At 41.7% G+C, this 19,577-nt stretch overlaps 1 protein-coding gene across 1 annotated transcript in view; it reads right to left on the minus strand.

The window, feature by feature from the left end:
• BEGAIN (brain-enriched guanylate kinase-associated) overlaps positions 1 to 18,793 on the minus strand; it is a 116,255-nt gene extending 97,462 nt beyond the window's left edge. Inside the window, exon 1 of the mRNA XM_010584027.1 lies at positions 18,756 to 18,793. Coding sequence (XP_010582329.1) covers positions 18,756 to 18,793 — 38 coding nt within the window. The remainder of the gene's footprint in view (positions 1 to 18,755) is intronic.
• Positions 18,794 to 19,577: the final 784 nt, after the last annotated feature.

A 19,577-nucleotide genomic window follows, 5' to 3' on the forward strand; every position in this document is an offset into this window, starting at 1 on the left:
TCTTTGTTAGTGTTGAGTTCTCTGCCTTTGCTGGTTAAGTCCTCTGGGGCAGGTTCAAAATTCTGGCGGTGGGTGGTTGTACTTGTTTGCTCTGAGCGGTCTCATTGACTGCTGGACTCGGGGACACAACCTCCTTTCTGTTGGTGCCTGTGATTTTTTTTTTTTAATTTTTTTTTTTTTTTAATGGCTGCTCTCTGATCTTCATTATGGCTTATTTTTAATCGCACGCTTGGTCCTCTTGCAGCTGTTTTTATAGTGCTACAATAAAGTAACCTTCTTGCCTCTTGTAGGCTGAATCCAGTACTGAGGTGTTCACACATGAAAATGTTGTTCAACTTTGCATGCTGGGGAAATAGCATTTTTGTGAAATCACAGAGTGAACAGGAATCTTCATTAAACAAAATTCAAACTAAAACTTGCCTCCTCTAAAGCAGCCTGAAATATGCTGGCTGGGGTTATGGGATCTTGACCAGGGATTTTTAAGATTTTGTCCCAATAATAAATCAATATGGGTCACTGTAAGGTCTTTTTAGGAAGAGGTTGAAGCCTCTGGCTTTCCAAATAGATGCTTCTTATAAACTGAAATTCATATGAAAAACTTACAGTGAGAAGAGTGTAAAAAGGCACAGTGATGGACAGTGATTACACTATACTGGAAGACCTATTGACTGGGCAGTGCATCCAGTTCAGTATGTTTAATCATTTTCCACTTTGTGCAGGCTGCTTTATAGCCCTGAGTTGGCATGGTTCTTGCCTGCGCATGTGGGTAATGGAATAAAAGCAAAGGGCTCTGAGGGATTCTTGAAGAAGATTGTGTACTACAAGTAATAATCTGTGTTGGGTAGGTGTGTACAGCTTGGTAGCGGGTCTTTTTTATTGTTATTTTATTTTGCAGCATCAGGCACTTAAAAACTGTGCCTGGAACCACACCATTTGCATCCCTGTTGTAAAACATGACTGTCATCTGTCTATTAGTAGTAATGGCAGTGCCTTAGCAGATCTGCCTCCTGGATTAAGGAGGAGGCATATCTGGAGTGTGCAGTAGATGATCCAGTTTTGTTCTTGTGCTTTAGTATCATCACTGATGTGACTGCAGGAATGGTCAAGACGACTGTATTTCTCCCAGTTGTGTGCTTTTTAGCCAACTCTTCCCAGTGCAGCTGCAGCATTTATTCATTCTCATTCCAACCTTGTCTCCTTCAATATCTTTTTAACTGGATGCACGACACCTTCTCTGCTAGGGCAAAATGCCACAAGCAGACAAGGTGCTCACTTGTGAGGAAAAGCAGCCTGATCTGCAAATCACTTTCTTCAACCCCACATAGATTTATTTTTTTTCTTTTTCTTCATTCTCTCAGTTGGAAAGATAAGGCTTACTGCTAGCATTACAGAGTGCAAGCAGCTCTGGCTTAGCATTATTTTTAGGAAGAACTTTTAAAAGTGTATTTTAGAAAGACTCCAGTGGCAGTTAGAAATGGATGTGTGTATAAGCACTTGTACATATTTACAATGTACCCAAGCCTGATGCTTGAATAGATGCAGAGCTGGGACGGTTTCCTTCTTGGAAACTACAAGAAGCTAAGGGTGGCTGTCTGGGAGCCACAGATAAGGAAGGAAAGCGAGTGCCTTAGAAAGCAGAGCTGAAAGCTGCACCTACAGAAAGGAGACCTGGAGTGTAGTGTTCCCATCGCTGAACCCTGGGGCCAGATGCTCTCATGGGCTGCCCGATGGCTATGAGCTTGGAACTGTCACCCGTAAGCTCTTAGATGCTGGGCTAGGGGAGCTGCAGTTGCTGAGCTTATTCATGTAAGTGCTGAATGTTTTGTTTTAAATTACATGCTTAAAATGTCCATTTGTTCCCATTTGAATATACTCCATTCAAACTTGCCAAGATTTATGTTCTAAAACGGGAACTCGTGTCCCATTCTTTACAATCACTGTATTAGCACTCAAATAGTCTTGCTACCCAGCTGGAGAGTCCTTTGAACAATCAGAGCACCTAAATATGGGAGATCCATATCAAGAATGCTGTTTATAATGCGGAACTTAAAGTCCAAACAGTGCTTCTGAGAATGGGAGCAAAAGATACAAAGATCAAAAAAATAAAATGCACTGTTTCTCTCCACGTCAAAGCAAGTATGTAACTTCAAATGTGAAGAACTACACAGAAAGAACTGCAATACTGTATTTATCTAATGAAGACTGAAGTAACTCACGAGCTTTTAATGGTGTAGCATCAAATACCAAATATTAACTCATTATGCAATGACTCTTCTGCAGATCTGAATCTTCCTCTGGTGTAGTACTAATCAAGAAACTCCCATGTCCTACTTGCACCTGCTATATTTGAATTAGATAACCACTTTATGGAGGTGCCTCATAGTTTTCTATATGCTTAATTCATGTTGTCCTTTTAGGCTGGGAAAGAGTTCTCCATCATCCCCATTTTACAGATGAAAACTGAGGCCTGAAAAAGTTAAAGGTCAGATCCATACGGTCATTCGAATCTTGAATCCCCTCCGAGATGTTTGCAGTATCTATTTGTGTTTTGGTTGTCTTTGAGAGGTAAAGTAAATTTCTTAAACTTGTCTGTTTTAAGAATTTTCCTGTAAAGATGTTTCCAGCTTGGGTACAAAGCTGCCTCCTCTTGGTTTCTTTAACCTCTGCCTTTCGGCCCGGTAAGGAGGAGTCTCTGTGGTGTACCCTACGGCATCAGCAGCTTTCTACCAGCCACCACTGCTGTGCTCCTCCTCCTCCTCCTGCCTGGGTGCAGTCTGTGTTACCGTCAGTGACTGGGCAGCAAAAAATGGCTCAGGTTTTCCCACGTGGAAGAAGACTCTTTGCTTCGTTACATCCCTCTAAATGCCTCCTCTAGTGGTCCATGCAAGAAGAAAAGGATCTGAAAGTCTCTTTGATTGATATCTCAATCTGTCTTTTGATTTCTCCTGCTGTCTGTTTCACCTAGCTTCTGTCACTGATAATTTGCTTTTAAATGTAATGGATAAGCTTCTGAACCATCCATCTCCTCCTTTAACCACAACTTCTTTCAGTACATTAATGACTGAAAAGTTACATTTTCATTTAATGTGAATTTGCAAAGAAACCTTTAGATAATAGGCAGCTCTAATATTCTGACATCGCTGAAGCTATTAGAAGAATAAATCAAAAGAAAATTCTCCTGCTGTTGCCTGCACAAAACGGTGAGAAGGATAGAGCAGAGGTCCCAATACTGTGATGCTATGCAACAGCAATTACCATAAGCTGAAAAGGGCATAGAAATGGTAGTTAGAGTTGGGCTTCTCTCTCTGAAGCTGAGAGATGTCAGGAAGAGAGGGGGAAAAACCCACTACTGAAACTGAAGGCATATTAATTGCCTTCATCTCACACAATGTTTTTTATTCCTTATTGGCTGACCTTTTTTAATACACAGGAAAACATGAGAATAAATCAATGATATTACCTGTAGAAACTGCAGTAACTGTTTTGATCTGAATGCAGTTGAGGCCACTCACGCTGCTGGTGGATTTAGCTCTTAAAGCTACTGCTACTTTGCTTGCAAGAACGTATGCAGTGATGCTTGTCCAGTATCCCTAAGTGATATTAAGAGCCTGTGTCTGGGCAATGAGTAGCACTGATTTTGTGGGGTTTATTTATACTTGGGGACAAGTTAAGGACAAGTCTGTGTATCTGGATCCTTCTTCGTGAGGGGTCTATGCCATCATGCTGTGGAGAGGCAATAGTGATGGGAGAAAAACAGTCACAAGTGAGTTTTGAAGTCATTTGTGAAACAGGGAAGAAGCAACCAGCACCATGAGTATTTTGATTTGGCTAAGGGATGTTCTGCTTTGGAACGTGTCCCTGCTTCTTGGCTGAATTAAACTACTCATTTCAGAAATGGTTTTTCTGCTCCTGGAGCAAGAACTTCATTCTCTTGCTCTATGTTTCTCTGTCCTCTTTGTCTTAAGGCAAATAACTTGCATGTACTCTGTTGGCTTTGACAGAAGCCCCTCAAAGAACTTGGAGAAGTCACTTAACCATTCTTGGCCTTGCCTTTAAGAAGGCAGTAATCTTGCAGGAGCCACAGAGGGTTTCTGAGACATGGTTGACATCTAGAAGTGCAAATGTTCCTTTGTTGGCCAAACAAACCTACACAGTACAGAGGCAGAAAGTAATGATTTCAGATTTCTCTGTCTCTCTGCTATGCTTCTGCTCTTTGTTCAAGGAAGGGTAGGCAAAAAAAGGCATGCTTTATATTTCTTTTACTTTACAACTCCAGTATAACATTTACAATTTTAATGCTGATCTAGTGGCTTTTTTATGTGACTGATATTCAAGTACTTTAATGATTACTCGCATCACTCGTTATGCAGGTAAGAAATGTAACTACCTTCACAGCACAGATAATGCTGTACAGCTGACAAGGCTCCAGAATCATTAGTAACATGACCTTCCTGTCTGATTCGTACTTATGAATCTAATAATAAATAATCACATGTGGAACAGTCAATAGAGAAATAATGTAACACACTTCTTTCAGTACCCTAATTCAGCAGAATAAACTATGAGAAGCATTTCAGTAATTTACTATAGTAAGTGCTCTCAGCAGCTTCTGTATTTCAGCTGTTTGGTGCTCCAGCATGAAGATAATTATCTTGGTAATTAGTTATATTGTTATTTAATAGACCCTAGACAATATTCTATTTTTTGAAGGAACAGGCCTTTCCTTCTATATCTTCCTCCTCCATTACAAAAAATGTTTATCTATAAATCTTTCCCCTTGCCAAATCTTTTTTTTTTCTGTCTACTACTTTCTCCAAAAGGATCCCAGTTATTGAAAGACAGCTTCTGCTTAGCAGCTGCATTGATGGAGCTGCAGGAGACTCCCTGTTCTTGTGTCTGCCTGAGAAAGCCACAGGAACCTCTCCTGAACAAGCAGGGCTGGCAAGGGAATGCAGCTGAGGGGAGAGGACTGAGACCACAGAACTGTCCTCTAAAACCTGGGCTTCTCGGGAAATAGCTAAAGTGAAAAGGTTGGTGAAATGGACTGGCATTAAGGAGAATAGTGCACCTTGGTCTCTGAAGTTTGATGAAAATTAATCTTTGTTACAGTTGCATGACCTTAGACAGGGATTTTTCAACTCTTCTTGGAGCGGTGAAAAACAACAGTCTGAGGGTAGAACCCAGGATGAGAAAGAATGAACTACTTCCTGGGAGGACTCGAGCTTTGGTAGTTTAAATAAGCGATTAGTCTCCCAAAAGTTGCTGGAGGGGAAAATGTCTGAGGTCTGCAGAATGTCAGCTCAAGTCACTATTTGGGGAGGGGAAGGGGTGAAGCTGTTGATGGAGCGTGAGGAGAATCCCTTCAGAAGATGAAGGGGTGGCAAACACCTGAGAAAAAGACATAAGGCTAGGGAGAAGTGGGGAAAGAGCCTGGGGACTTCTGAATTTGAGTGTAGGTGGCTATGACCTCAATAAAAAGACACTTCCCCCAGTGTCACCCTTGCTCTCAAAGTGATTTTGATTCCTCCTGTTTAAGAGGAACAGACTGTCGTCTCTCTTTTTTTTTCTGTCTCACATCACTCCCTCTGTGGTATTATTTCTTACAGCCTTAGCAGGAACCAGCTTGTTTGCATATACCTCTTGTAACAAACAACATTAGCTTCTAGTTTATTTAATGCCTCCAGATTTTGTGCTTTCTGGGTACTGGCCTTGTTGTAGTTGTCCTCTCAAACAACGCTGGTTCTAAGATGCCAGGCTTTTCTCTAATTCCTTGACTGTACAGAAGATGGTCTTTTTTTTTTTTTTTTTTAAATTCACTTAGTGACTCAAACTCCACAAAGTACCATTCCTACTTCTCACCAGCTGGTGGTCCATATGCTGCTGCATCTCTGCTCTTGTAAATACAAGTTTGAAGTCATGCTCACAGATCAGAGTTTTGGTGGTTAATATGGCAATATGTTAAAATGTCAAATGATGCAGAATGAGTGAGTCGGGGCGGGGCGTGGGGGGAAGGCAGTATTTTGCACATTTATAAAACTTTCCTTCTAAGGGGCTCCCAGTGGTTAGCAGACATCAGGGGATTTCTGCAAGACTGATAGGGTCAGCACAGGGCTGGGATTTGGCATCCAGAGCATCTTGAGAGAAGCGTCTGTGAGAGGCAGTGGCTCCCAATGTTGTCTACCAACATGTTTAAGCTCTAAATTAGGAACAAAAAATACAGTCTGGCACATTGCCCATGAAAGATTGCCAGCTTCTAGCTGAAACTCTTCATTACTCTAGAAAGGGTGGTAAGTGTTCCCCTGAGGAGATGGAAGTTTGTGACTTCGACAGTGCTTCAGAGAGAATCCTACTGGCTGTGGTTGTAACCCATGTCTGTAGAGCAAGACTATCAGATCCTTCAAAGCTTTAGCCTTCAGTCCATGTTTTCAACTCAGTAATGGCAGCACCTTCACCACCTGCATTTCAAGCAGATGTTCAATCTCTGACCTGTTATACTTCCTCTTTCCATTGCATAATTGCCCTTAATTTTGGCAATCAGTGAGTGACTCTGCAAGCCAATCACCTAATTTCTAGTGCTGAAGAAAATAGGGTAAGAATAGAAAATACAACTAATAGCTTTCTGCAAAAGAGCTGCCACTAGTAAAGGGATAACAGGTTTTGGTGATTTTACTGATTCTACTGTTAATAAGAATGCCTTCTGCTGTTGTGAAAATTATAGTTAACGAGTCTCCAGTTCAGTGGCTCATAGCAAAGGTATGCAAGCATAAGCAAACAAGTTTGAAGTGGATTTGGAAAACCTTAAATAACTTAGTAGCTTTGTCCCATGAATCCATGCTGCAGGTGTATGTCAGCTATGGTTCCAATTAATGCAGACTTGTAGCAGGCAACACTCTAAATATGAGTGACAGGAGTATCATGCAAGTGGTTTGTTTTTCACATGAATGTAAAAAAGTATAAATAACATTGCCTTTTAGATAAAAGAATATGTTGTTTTCTCAAGTCTCTTTCTGATTCCATTAATCTCTGCAAAACTGTAGTTAACTGTTTTCAGCTTCTGTGTGGTCTGTGCAAACCAATATGTAATGTAACTAATCTATGCGTAATGAGGTAGATAACACTCAAAAAGGACTTGTAGTTCTGGGAAAAAATTGGAGTCCTCTAAGGATGCAGTAATGGATTCATTCAGTTACTTAGAATTCAGCATGCAACCATACCTATGCCTACTGATATCTTAAGATGCCTTCCCAATGTTGTGTATATAAAGGTGATGAATAAGGGGATGGGATGGTCTACAAATCCAGGCTAGCAATTTAATAAGAACTGTGTGCTCTGTGTGCTGTGACAATTAGTAGTTCAGTGCTACAGGAACCTTAAGATGAAAATCCTGGTAAACTTTGTTTTTACTGTACCATAGGATTTGGACAACTCTTCAGTGGATGGAGATGAGAATGCAAAGTAACTTTAAAGCCGCAGTACAGTCCACATTGTATTACCACCAAAGAATTCATTAGAATTTTACTGCCAAAACTGTAACTGAAACCTTACACGTTCCCTGAAACCGAGTGACATGTAGCTGCTGTTGTTTATTTGCTACATGTTCCTAGGTTATAAGAAAAGTTGTTTTCCACAGTGGGCCATGGGAGGGTTATCACTGCATAAAAAAAATTGCTTTTCAATGAGAATAAATGTTCCTCAAATCAAATCAATATTAAGTGAAACTGGCTAGATTGGCATTATTTTTCTCAAATGGCTCCAAGTGCACTGTGTGCTGGAATTAATAGGACATATCTCTCAAATGTTTCTTCTTTTACATTTAGATGATATTCAGTCCTGGTTTGTAAAGAAAACCCTCCAGAAGTTCACAGCATGTGAAACCCATCAGTTCTAGTAACTGAGTCTGCTGAGGCTTTGTCAATTAGAAAGCATAACACAGTTAAAGGAAAGCAAGTTGAAGTCTACAGTTACTGTAAAAATCTGCATTAGCAGCTTTGTCAAGGTGGAGAAAAAAAAGACCTGTTCCTGTTGTGGGAAGTTACCTGTCATCTAGAACTTTTTGCATCATATGCAATAGACAAGACAGCTTTACTCCTCTAAATTGACATTTGTTAGCAGGCTAGCTGTTTAGTGCTATAATTTCATGTATTTTTAATTTCTCAGAAAAAAAAAAATTCATGACTCTTAGGTTGTGATTTCTCTTGTAGATAGAGAAGGAGGGAAGGGGAAAGGGGGCGGGGGGGAGTTGCTTTGTTACCAAACAGTATAGGTCAGCTAAATTTGGCCCAAAGAAACTCATGTCAGTGTTCTCTATCTATGACTCATTTCTTCCTTTTCCTGCCCATATGCTCTGTTGCCAGAGCTACCCTTTGAGTTATACAAAGGGCTAATTAACCTTCATGGAAAAGTCAAGACTCTTGAATTTGGTCTTTCCCTCACATGGGACTGGTGAGGACTGTGTATCTCCTAGAGCCTTCCTGCTCTTTGTTCCTCTAGTAGTGAAAGAGTTTAATAAAGAACATTTGATATGAAGACAAGACACAAACTGGTGGCATCTTGTGAAAAAAATAAAACAGGACTAAAGAAACATGAAAGCATGCTTCAGGAGACTCCACAACTGGGAATGTCATTTTAGCAAGGGGTCTCCTGCACCTACCACAGCAGTTCCAGCTGCAGGGCAAGAGTACTGTTTTGCCTTCCACAAGTGGGAAAATGGAAGCAAAGTGAATGACGGGACTTTCTATCAGCCCTCTTCCCCTGCTCCATGCCCCCTGCTCCAGCTTGCCAGATATCTAGGGGCTCCAGAGCAAAGACTGTCATTAACTGGGCTATCCTAGACTACATTTCAAAGTGTGGGCTGGAAATCTGCTCAGAAGCCTGCTTCTCATGCCCATTTCACTTGGTAGCATTGGTACAGTATGGACAGGGATAAGCCAGGAAGATTTTGCTCTTCCTAAAGGCTTGTGAGGGGTCAGAAATGAAGTGGAACTGCTGAGGCTCAGATTTGGCAGGGTTACACTGCTGATGTGGGTTGAGAAACCAGATGCGTCCCTGCGTGGCTCTGCCTGGCACTGTGCAAGGCTGCAAGAAGATGGCAGAGTGGGGGTCCTAGGGCTAGCTGCTGTGCATATTTGGGTAAAAATAAGCCAGGCCAGTAAGGCACCCCTTTTAGCAAAAGCCTATCTATGAATTCAGCACTGGAAAGATGTAGGACTGAAGGCCCATTTGGACTTGTGTAAAAACTTCTTGCTCTGTTTTTTTTGACTAGGACAATCAAATTTTCCTGTGTGTTGAGCTATACTACTGCTTTCCAAGTAATTTACTTAAATATCATTCCTGCTCTGTCTTTCACCACTCTACTTGCATTGCTTTGGGCTAGTTTTCTGGGTTTCTCATTTTTATCCAGCCTTCAGAGTATTTGACTCACTTGATCTTTCACTATGTAATTGTTGGTGTCTCATCAATCTAAATCAGAATGCAAATACAAATAAAAGCATCATTGATATTCACAAGCTGAGAGTCAAAACTAAGCATACAATTTATTTTGAATTCAAATAGAACTGTTTCAGTGCTATAGATTGTTTGTATGCAGTTTAAAAATCTTTATTTCTCTATAGAAAGCAGCACTTTTCCCATCATGAAGGATGTGCCTCTGTCCATGAATGTACTGTTACGAGTTCCCCACCGAGTTGTTAAGAATATTGGGTAGAGCTGCAAAACATTTATTTTTCAGCCACTCATGGATCAGCATTAAGTCTTGGAACATATTTGGTACGTCCGTCTGGACTGTTTCTGATTAACTCCCTGGAAATACTACTTCTTTGTTACAGGACAGAGATAGGATTCATACCGTGAGGAAATAATATCTCAAAGGGCAAGTGACCCAGCAGTTACAAGCTTAAACATGCCTGTGTAAAGTCATTTGCCATGCATTTAGTGCTACTTAAATGTCATTTCAAGCACCTACACCTGTAGGACTTCTTGGCAGTAAGACCAGTTATACAGATATATAGACAATTTCTTTCCCTGTCTGTAGACTACTCTGTACAGGTGAAGCATTGAGAACTGTGTTAATTTGTGCAGTAGCTTGGTTAAGCCAGCATCCCCAAGTTAAATAGCAGCACAAAGATTTAAGACTTTTTAAACAGAAACACGCAGAAAAGAGGAGTGCTGATTGTTTATCTCTCCAAATTGCCTACTGCGAGAATGAGCTCTTGGGGGGTGGCCAGGGAAAAGATTAAGTTGCCATTCATTGCTGGGAATTCCAGTATAGCTCTTGGAAGGCCTTAAAAATAGAGCAGCTCCTTAAACTGATCCTCTTGTCTAAATGGCAGTTACAGCTAACAAAAAAAATTTGTTTGACCTGATTTGTACTGAAACATCAAGGTTAAAGCCCTTTGCTCTAACATGGATATGAAACTTGGTCTTGTTGAACAGAGAGCAGCAGTTTGGGGCTGTTGTCATGAGAGTTTCTTGTGAACATGAGGGTCTTTGTAGCACAGCAGGGAGTCCCTGAAGAGCTCAGTGCCTTCCAGAAAAAGTTTGAAGCTCCTCTTTTCTTCTAGGACACCCTCCTCCTCTTCCTCTTCCTCCTCCTTTTAAAGATGGGCAAAATCAAGGTGAGGTGGTCAAAATTTGCATTTTGCTCCGAGTAGCTGAAATGGCATTTGTGTAGCCGTGATGTCCTGGTATGACACGTGAGTCAGTTAATTACTGCTTTACCAACAATATTCCTCTCAAATACCGTTTGCCCTCCTGGGCAACATTTCTGCATGAGGTGTATGTATGTTCTCTTGCACACAGCTTTTCAGTTATGATTTTGCTGACATAGTGGCAGTTGGACAAGTTCAGGATGAAAGCTAGATTTCTCAATGTTTTACAGAGCTTTGCAAATGCATATATGAAGAAAGTCACACTCTAAGAGGCAATATTACTGCATGAGATATGGAGGCCCTTTTTACCCTAGGATAAACATTACTACAAACCAAGCAATGAGCAGTGACTCTGCGCACTGTTCAATGAGGTGGATCTTGTTACTCCTGGAAGAGTTGAATAACAAGAGTTGTGCAGTTCATGTGAGCGGTAGAATGGTCACGCACATGACAGAAATCCAACAAGGAGCTACAGGCACTTATGATCTTGCTATCCCGCTCGAGGGCTTTGTAAATTATACAACCCTCATATTCATGAATTCCAAAAAAAACCAATTAAAGCTCACTATCTAGTGCCTATTTTTCAGCACATTGTACTTCATGCTAAGCTGGCTCTAGGTCATCACTAAATATTAAGACAATTCAGCCCCTTCAATTTTTTTAATGTGAAAAGCTTAATAATTTTGATATATTTCAGATGCTTTTGATTTTTAAAGAACATTGAATCAAATGTGATGATACAGAGGTTTTATTTGAATGCATTCTAAAGTCACTTGTGTGTAAATCAAGAATTGATTGGTAAATTAAATTGCCTAAGCCATGCCAGCAGCAGCGGAGCTGGCAATTGCAAATGCCTGTAATAGTGTTGCAGACAAGTTATCTCCTTCCTTTCATCAGTCTGTGTGCTGTAGCAGCAGCAAGCATTCAAATTGTACTTGATTTTACCACAGAGCACAGCCAAGTGTGGTTCACAAACTATACTGCCCTTGAACCATCTGGGGTTTGCAGCTTGGAACCTCTTATGTTCTTCAGCTTATAAGATTGTTTTGTTACTGCTGCAGTCGTTGCCACTGCCTGCTTTGTGTCGCTGCTTTCACTGTTCTGCACATATCCCCCAACAGCTTTGGTCAAAGCACTTACATAAACTGAAGCCTAGTCACTATTACCAATAAAGGGGATGCAGAGAGCATCCAATTTTCCTACCTTTGAATTTTCTCGCCATCAAGGGTCATTGCATCTTTTGGCAGGGGGGAACCCAACAATAAAAAAAAGAAACTGTCCTGGAAGCTCTACTCCCTATGCTACAAAGTTTTGAACTAATCACAAACACTATAAGAAAAGGACCTTGGGTTTTTTTCTGAAATATTTGTCAAAAATCCCCGCTCCTTTTTTTCCTGAGCAGCTTATAGTATCGCTTAGTGATGCACTTTGGCTTGCAAGAAAGGGGTAGGCAGAGCATTATTTGTAAGCTTGGTATCACCTAGGTCCAGCCTCTTCCCCATGACTCACTGCAGTTCCCGGTTGATGGCATGGCTCATCTCCTCCTACCTACTTCCCCGGTCTCTTCAGATGTTTGCTCAGCTCCCACTTCTCCCTGCAGGCCACTTTACACAGCTATACCTAGTTTCATTCAACTTGAATTGTTTCTGCTCCCTGTTCCTGTCATGTTTCTTGTTTGCTGGACACTTTTACTCCACTCAGTTTTTATCTAGAACTAAAAAGATACTATAACACAGCACCTGTTACAGCAGGTGACTGGAGGTGACTCGTTCTATACTGGCATTGCTGCCTTTTAGATCATTTTTCCAAGTAGCAGACAGCAGTTCAGGGCACAGGGTTGTAGGACAACATAACAGTAACACTCCTGCCTCAGCTGATGTAGTGCTGACTTGACTGACTAGCACAGGTAACAGTAATAGTGGAAATGAAGTGTGATGGACTTTAGTATGAGCTACACAAGTATACTGTGCCCCTGACAGCATTAATAAAATTCTCAGAGGTGCTAATATAGGTAGATCAGCATGGCTCTGCGCCCCAAACCATCCCAGTTCCAGGGCTGTAGTTCCCCTGGGGTCTGTGAATATATCCTTTTGTGTCCATTGCTCCCATTGCTATGGTTGACAACCACCAAACTTCAAGCTGAGTGTAGTCTCGGGGGGAGAGATGTCTACAGTCACACCTTGGATGGCAGCATGAGCTAACCAGATGTGCTGATAACGGCACTGCAGGGCTGTCACTGCTGCTGGGACTGCCTGGGAGATTAAAACAACTTGGAAAGCAGAGAAAAATGAAAATCTGCTTTACCTGTTTGAATATAAGTTAGGCAGCTCTCTTTTCCTTTTCCTTTTCTTCCTCCCTCTTTCAAAATGGACCCAAAGTTCACCCAGCTAGGTGACTTTTCTACCATAACCTCTAATGACCCCAAACTCACAGCCCTTTCATGCCAGCATTTCCCTATGCTCTGTTTCTTCTGAGCTTGCCCTGTGCCATCTCTTTGCCCGTGTCCTCAGCTGGGGTTTCAAGTCCCAGCATCAGCTAGAGCCTGCAGACACTGCTGAGCAGATGCTGGAGCTGCTGCTTGCACAGCCCTGCTGCTGTCCTGTGGCATTGTGCCTCTGTACGAGGCAGTGGCTCCCAGCATATCAGCTATGGATGTGAAGACAAGATCGAGGGTAAAGTAAACCATGTTTGTTGGTTAACTTTCCGGACAAAACAAATCCTCTCCTTGTGTTCAAGTAACTACGGTAAAATTAATGTCGATGCAGGCTGAGAGAAGGAACAAGGACAAGGTGGGGATGGCAGGAAATTGCAGTGTGTTCATTAGCATATGAAGAGGGCTATATTTATAGCAAGTGCAAGGAAGGCAGCATGATCTAGTGGGCATTTAGGAAGGTATTCACATTTTCACTAAACTACTGCAGAAGCTTTTCCCTAGGACTGCACGTGCCTCTGATCTTCCTTTTGAAGAAACTGATATTCCTTCCTTACCACAGATGAACTCAAACATGCTTGAGAAAAGTCCAAGTCTGAAAATTCAAGAGACTTGGATCGAGCTGCTGACTTACTACCAGCTGTGTGTGCAAAACAAATCACTTCACTTTCACATGTTCTGAAACAAGGACTACAATGAAATGAAGATGTTGCCTCACAGGTTCCTTGAGACACGGATCACTTTTATCAGAGATCCTTGGGTGATTAGTAAAGTGCCGAAACTAATGCTACCAAAATAAAGTAATCCTCAGCTGGGGAATACCATGGTTACATTGCAAAGTAGAAAGTCAGCCTCTTTACAGATACTAATTATGTGAGCCTGGCAGTTGATGGTGGTGATGTGTCCTGTTCTACGTACTTTTAGGTACACAGTTCAGCCTATTGTGGATCTTGAAAGCTTAGTTCTAAGAATATTGGTTTATAGAGTTTCTGAATTGTCACTGAAATTTTAGGAGTGTGTTTGAAAAAAGAAAAAGCTTTTATTGAACAATATCTTTCACCTTAACTGGCATTTTCTGTGGAGTGAGGTACTCTTCAGTGTAAGAAATGCTAATAATCTGGTCAATATTTGTGTACAAAAATATAGCTGGGGGTCTTTTATGCCAAACCTTACGACATTTTCACTTGAAAGATTAAATGTTATAACCTGTATTTCAAGCAGGATTTAAATGAAAGCAAAGAAAAAACAAACTCCTGGTAGCATAGGAACTCTTCTTTCATTTGCACATCTACCCATGCTATAGATTCAATCTGACTTAAAGGAGCAGTTTCCAGAGTACTCGCAGTTTTGTGTGCCAGCCACCACAGATCTGCGAGGCCTTAGACTTGGAAGGCACATGCTCGTCTTGAATATATGCACCAAAGATAGCACACTGCTAAGAGTCAAAACAAGATAGAATAGGTGTATTTGAAATTTACTTTAAGTTAAAGATTTTCAGTCCTTGTTTATAGACATGAAAAAGAATTGGATCAAAACCCCTGTATTTAAAAGGTTGTAGTCAGAAGTAATTAATGTTTAAAGTGACTGTATAACCATACACAGCCAACCTACATAAATGCAGATCCTCAAGAGGTTTGTGATTAGTAGTTAGTCTTACTTCCTGCCTAATGTATTGGTACCTTGAGATGTTATAAACACTACGTACTGCTAGGAATTGTTCACAGTGTGAAGAATTCATTGCAGTAACTGATTTTTCTAGTCAAAGTTTTAGCACAAAATCGCATGTTTCCACTTCTAGAGGAAGTTATCCCTCTGTCAGGCTAAATACTGATAACCCCCCACCTCTGCCTCCTACTGCTCCTTCCACCTGTAACGCTGTCGTGGCAAGCCCCTGCTGAAAAGGACAGGGTGGGACATCGCAGGTCACAGCAGCTCCTTGGTCTGCAAGGGGAATTATTACTCCGTTACGTGAGATGAATTGCATCTTTCCAGCTAGAGTCTGAGTGAAGGAATGTAACGCTAAGAGGTGTATTAGTTCGCTGCACCACTGCTTGGGCTGCCCTGGCTCAGCGAATTTGGGGCTGAATAATGCATGGGTCATCAGGGGATCAATTTTGCAGGCTCCTGCATTTGCCCCTCTGTCTGAATGGGCCTGGACACCCCAGTCCTTGGGGGTGTACCAGATGCACTGGGCTGGAGAATGTGCAAAGCTCACTCAAAGACTTCCAGAGCTGCCGCCTTAAAACGTTTGGCCCTGTGGGCTCCCAAGGACTGTCAGTGTGGAGCAGCTTCTCTGAAAAGTGCGATTCTCTGCACCTGTTCTTCATATTTAAAAGGCGTTCTTATGTTGAAGTGCACTGTGGAATGCAAACCTGGACTTCTCTAACCCTGAGGGTTTTCAGCCTGGCCGTGTAGGTTGTCCTGCTCTTCTCTATCTCCGACAAGGCTTTGATTTGTTTCCTTTTTGCTAATTCCAGACGCCCTTCTCCTCCCTCTTTTGCAGGACCCTCGTACTCTCTGTGCGCCCTAGCCCCGCAGCTGGTGCGGGCTCACCCTCTAGTCCTTGGGCCAACGCCACGCCAGCTCACGCGGGATGGCATATCCTCAGCTGGCTGCAAAAAGAGAGCGGGGAAGGAGCTGGGCCCGGGGATAGGGCAGAACAAATGCAAGTACCATGCGGGAATGACTTTTCCTATGCTGTTACGCTGGTTTCTACGTGTAACAAAAAATACCTCTTTCTTTCTGGCCTGCCGTTTTCCCTCTTGTTCCTTTCCTCCTTCCCCTGGCTTCAGGCTATCTTTCTTCATGGCCTCTCTGAAGCCACTGTGCTTAAAAGACAAGGTAATTTGTTTTTCACCCATGTGCCAGACTTGGATAGCTTTAGGAAAAACCTAATTCTCTCAGGTCTGTGGGTTCACCGGCTATTTAAAATAATGACTCCAGATTTGATTGCTCTTTCCTTAAACTGCTGAAGGTTCTGTCAGTTTGCATCCAAGAGGACTATGGGCAGGGACCCTGGAAAAGTTGGGAAGGAGCGGTGCAGCTTCTGCTCGGGGTCCTGCCTGAGCTCCCCCAGCCCGGCTCGCTGCTCCATTCGGAAGCACAGGGAGCCCTTGCACTGGCCTTGTGTTGGCTTGGGTGATGGGGACCAACGTCCGTCAGAAGCAACTTCTACGCACAAGAGTTGTAAGCAGAAAACTTCATGAACAGACTCCCGACACAGCCTGACCCTTCTCTTGTTGGAGTTAATAACTAAACTCCCGTTTCCTTCAGCGGGGCAGTATGGGCTTTTTCATCTACATAGTGCTGAAGGAGTACTGAGGTAAGGACTGCTGCATGCCTGACAGCTGCAAAACTAGGGTGCTAGGAAAATAGAGCTTTATGGTTGTTTACTCTTGTCATAGCAAATTCTTTCTTTTTGAGTACATTCCTCAGCTCATTCTCCTGGGCTCTGCAGCCCGTTATTGCAAATGTGGCAAGAGCCTGCATACTAAAAGCAGAGGCCAAGGCATGCTCAGTAGAGTATTACAAGTATCATATTGCATTTGCGCACACATGCTTATCATGTAAATGTATATTTGTTTGCATCTTCTAAGAGAGTAATTCATTACATGAGTGCGGATATACCATAGGTGATCTTGTTTGTATTTTTTACTAAAGGCAGGACCACATACCGAGGTCCTTTCTCAGTCGTTACTCAGGAAAAACAGCTTTAACATTATAGTGCTTACATATACGCAAAACCATAATACATTGCACAGAGTTTTTCTTTCAGCTCAAAAGTTATAATACTTTCATTGTCATGAGACACTACAAAAAATGTACAACTGAAGCACTTCATAAATAAATTCTATCAGAAACTTTCAGACATGCATCTTCAAGTCCACTGTAAGAGACTTAACCTCCTCATTCTCAACTGAAAAAGAGGATTTTGTTTCCAGCCCAGAATTCATTAAACACTTTGTCAAATCTCTGTTCTTTCACATTTGCTACTTCTTCCCCAGTTATTTCCAGAATTTTAGAACTTTTCTGCATTTCTAGTAACTCAAGATCACCATTCCAAACTCAAGGAATCTACAAAGTTGTGCTTGGACAACAGTTGTCACTAACCAAACTGAGTCACTAGGTTCAGAGAAGGAATTTGGGCTTGTCCAATAAAACCATATAAGACCATGGCCAGTGTTTTGGGTTGTTAAAATAAGAACCATAAAGTATTTAAAGGATAGTAAAAAGTTCAGCTTTTACCTATCACTTTGATAATACCTGGGGACTTTATTAGACAGGATTTGATTTTTTTATTATTATTATTTTTTTAAAAAGGGCTAGAATGCTTTCTTCTTTCTTTTTCTTTCTTAACAACATACACAAAAGCAATATCCCCCAAAGCAGACTTGCACTCGGACATGAGATGGAAAACTTATGTTTATAAAAGCCATCTCCTTTTGCTTAAAGCAGAGAGATGTGCTGAGAAACTGGTACAGTATGACAACATTTTAAACACAGAGGAGACAAGATTTATCTGGCTGGTATACAATATAAAACAAAAATCGAACACCAATGTTACAGCATTATATTGAAACAAACCACAGTAATTAGATGCTTTGAAGTCAAGCCTATATTTTCTTCAGCTTTTTCATGAATTATTGATCCACTTTCCTCATTAAATGGAATGGCAGGCTCTTGCAGTAAATGGACAAGTGACTACAACATTTATATAATCAAATATCCTCTGCAACTGGCAATAAAACATGCTTGTGTGTAAAACATCTTTTCTGAATTGACATCCCTGCAAAACAGATTTACTAGAATAACCACATTCCTTTTCTTTTGTCTCTAAAACACATCTTCCCTCACATCATCATGCAATCCAGTATTTTACACTGATCGTATTAAGCAGAATATTTTCCAAGAGCCTGTATCGTCCATTGTGCAACAGAACATTTCTTCCCTATAACGAGATGTAAATAAACTGTCTCACTTACCTTATTTTCTCCATCTCTGCCGCAGAGGCCTACAAGAAATCAAATAATAGGAGCAAGTGAATGAAAGAAAACATTCACTCTGCAGATTTATGCATAGTTAAGGCTTTCCAAATGGTTTTCGACAAGTGTCTACAAAGCGACGGTAAGCGAACCCCACATCTGCATTAGCCAAAAATAACATTGACAGATGAACTGGGGAATAATGCAGCGCGCTGCAGGAGCACTGTATACCCACGAGCCATGGGCAACAGAATGACTCAGTTGTAGCGCTGAGGCAGAAAATGGGGAGGGAAAAAAAAAAAGCAAGCAGCAGCAAGTAACAGGTTACTGTGCCTCCTGGGTTTCAGAGGAAAAGTTGAAATGCGGTGCTACTCTCCGCTCGGTGGGCATGGCAGCAGTGCTCTGCTGGCTGGGGAATGACAGTGACTTCATCACACGTGAATTTTGAGTTCAATTCGTCATCTTTCACAGAGCCCGACAGATGGAAGGGACACAAGCTCGTCGCCTTAGTGGGAGTTTCGAGTAATCAAATTACTTTCCTCAAGTAATACACTATCTTGACAATTAGCATCTGAATACATGGAGGCTTTTCGTTAACCCTTTCACTGCTGCTCGCCTGGGCTGTAGCTCGCAACTCCGGTAACTCCTCAGGTCCCTCTGCCTGCCGCTGCAGCCAGGCTCCCGTTAACCCTTTACCTGCGGCTCGGCACCCCTATAGCCCTGAATCCCGACATCCCGGCAGAGCCGTAGGTGGTCATTTCATTAACCTGTCTGGTTTCTTTTTACCATATAGGTGCTGTAAATCCCTACTTATCTAGAGCACGGAGACTCATTAATCTCTCTGACTTTACTTATATCAAAAACGTAGTCTTGTTAACTCTTTGGTTTCTTTTTCAGCATTATCTCACGCAGATCCTTAATAGCTGCTTCCATTTCATTTTATCACACCGCTGGCACAGAATCTCATCAATCCTCCTGGTCTTGCTTTACTGTAACTAAGGAATGAGCACTCGGAGCAATCCTGCAATCTCTAGAGCCAGATAAATCGCAGCATCACAGAATCTCTTATTTATACTGAAGGCATTGCCCATTAATCATGAACACTTTAAACCTTATTGATTAATGGCTAACAATCATATTTGAGTATGAAATAAATTAAAGATTAAAAATAGGGAAATGTAAATTTAATCAGTTAACCAGAAGGAAATTTGTCAAACTGCCTAATAAAACATCCCAAGTGACAAATTGTTGGTTCTTCATTGGGTCACTCATCTTCCCTTCTTCTCATTTACTTTTGATTTGTCCATTAGATAAGTTGTCAGTCAGGCTGGTGTTTGCGTGATACTTTCTGATGATTTACGTTAAGGATTTGGGGCATTCACCATAACTTGGTACACAAGAAGCCAGCTGCAGGAAAAGCCCTCCTCAGCTTCCCTGTAACAGATATAATACACGTCTTATGTGGTCCCTGCATGTCTCTTGGAAGCACAGGGTTGCCCACGACAAATCCCAGATTTT

Source organism: Haliaeetus leucocephalus, unplaced genomic scaffold, assembly GCF_000737465.1.
Source record: "Haliaeetus leucocephalus isolate CR32 unplaced genomic scaffold, Haliaeetus_leucocephalus-4.0 Scaffold932, whole genome shotgun sequence".
Taxonomy (NCBI): domain Eukaryota; kingdom Metazoa; phylum Chordata; class Aves; order Accipitriformes; family Accipitridae; genus Haliaeetus; species Haliaeetus leucocephalus.